Raw genomic sequence first — 1,707 nt, 5'->3', positions numbered from 1 at the left:
TTACTAAGGAATATCACAGCAGCAGTAACATTAAGTCCTTATATTTGTTTCTGTGATTTCTGAATGTCCCACTGAAATCAAAATCCATTTTTTAAAAGATTTTATTTATTTATTCATGACAGACAGAGAGGGAGAGAGAGGCAGAAACACAGGCAGGAGGAGAAGCAGGCTCCATGCAGGGAGCCCGACGTGGGACTCGATCCGGGGTCTCCAGGATCCAGCCCCAGGGTGAAGGCCATGCTAAACCGCTGAGCCACCGGGGCTGCCCCTCAAAATCCATTTTTAAAACAAAGAATAATCAGACGTGTTTTTCTTTACCACTTTCCCATTTTCATTCCATCCCTGAGTTCTTTTTGCTCCACAACTTTCTCATGGCATTTTTCACCTCTGCATTTCTGAGTGTGTAGATGATGGGGTTCAGCATGGGTGTGACAACCGTGTAGAACACAGCCACCAGTTTGTCCTCAGTGAAGGTGGAGGAAGGTCGCATATAAAGAAAGATGGCAGGTCCAAAGAACAAGAGGACCACCATGATGTGAGAGGCACAGGTAGAGAGAGCTTTGCGCCTCCCCTCTGCAGAATGGTTCCTCAAGTTGAACAGGATGATAATATAGGAAGACACCAAGATAAGGAAGGAGCACAGAGCAATTAAGCCACTGTTGGCCAACACAATAACCCCCTCCACAAAGGTGTCAGTGCAGGCAAGTTTGAATAATGGCTGAAGATCACAGAAGTAGTGGTCAATCACATTGGGGCCACAGAAGGGCAACTGGATGGTGATAAGAATCTGTATAATGGAGTGAAAAAAGCCGCCAAGCCAGGAGCCAGCCACCAGTATATGACACAGTTGGCGGCTCATAATATTCATATAATGAAGAGGCCTGCAGATAGCCACATAGCGGTCATAGGCCATCACCACAAGCAAAAGGATCTCAGTGACCCCAAAGAAGTGGAAGAAGAATATCTGAGCTACACAGCCCTCCAGGGAAATGGTTTTAATCTTAGTAAGTAAGTCTGTGATGAATTTAGGGACAACAGTAGAGGAGTACGTGATCTCCACCAGGGACAGGTAGCTAAGGAAGAAGTACATGGGGGAATGCAGACTCTTACTGACATTGACTGTCAGGACAATGAGGCCATTGCCCACCACCGTGGCCAGGTACATGAGAAGAAATACCACAAAACACACTCTCTGAACCTCTGGATCCTGGAAAAGGCCAACGAAGATTAAGTCAGTCACATTATTTGTAGTGGATTCCATTTGGAGAAGATGGATCTCAGAGAAGAGCCCTGTGACAAAATAAGCATATCATAACACTAATCATTCATGTTTATGTAGCACTTGCCTGTTAATAGAACCTTTCATCCATATTATCTTACTGGTTTATTTTACTTATTTGTTAATTTAACCAATGTTTATCCATTCACTGCCCAATAGCCCATCCTATACAAGACACTATGCAATTTATCTCACAAAAACTCCACAATCCCTATTACACAAGTGAAAAAACTAAGCCTCAGAGAGGTTGTGAATTAGTGAAGCCTCCCAGTAAGAAATGGATCCAGAAAAAGAACCACATCATTTTGTTCTAACTAGCATGTCATTTCAAGTATACCACACTGAAAATAATGCCCAGCATTTTCAGCACTAAGAAGTATCCATATTGCCAACAATTCTCCCATTCTCAACATTTCTTATCATGCCTT

At 43.2% G+C, this 1,707-nt stretch overlaps 1 protein-coding gene across 1 annotated transcript; it reads right to left on the bottom strand.

Annotated features, from left to right (window-relative positions):
• Positions 1–331: 331 nt before the first annotated feature.
• OR4B1 (olfactory receptor family 4 subfamily B member 1) lies at positions 332–1,261 on the bottom strand. Its single transcript, XM_026003908.2, has one exon. It carries the CDS (start codon positions 1,259–1,261, stop codon positions 332–334), a length of 930 nt encoding a protein of 309 aa, XP_025859693.2.
• Between the last annotated feature and the right edge of the window lie 446 nt (positions 1,262–1,707).

This window comes from Vulpes vulpes, chromosome 5, assembly GCF_048418805.1.
Source record: "Vulpes vulpes isolate BD-2025 chromosome 5, VulVul3, whole genome shotgun sequence".
Taxonomy (NCBI): Eukaryota; Metazoa; Chordata; class Mammalia; order Carnivora; family Canidae; genus Vulpes; species Vulpes vulpes.
Note: the sequence above shows the minus strand (reverse complement) of the source record. Positions and strands in the feature narration are given on the sequence as shown.

Bases quoted from the DNA above. Each gene is read 5' to 3' on its own strand.
- OR4B1 (XM_026003908.2), bottom strand. From the start codon at position 1,261: ATGGAATCCACTACAAATAATGTGACTGACTTAATCTTCGTTGGCCTT.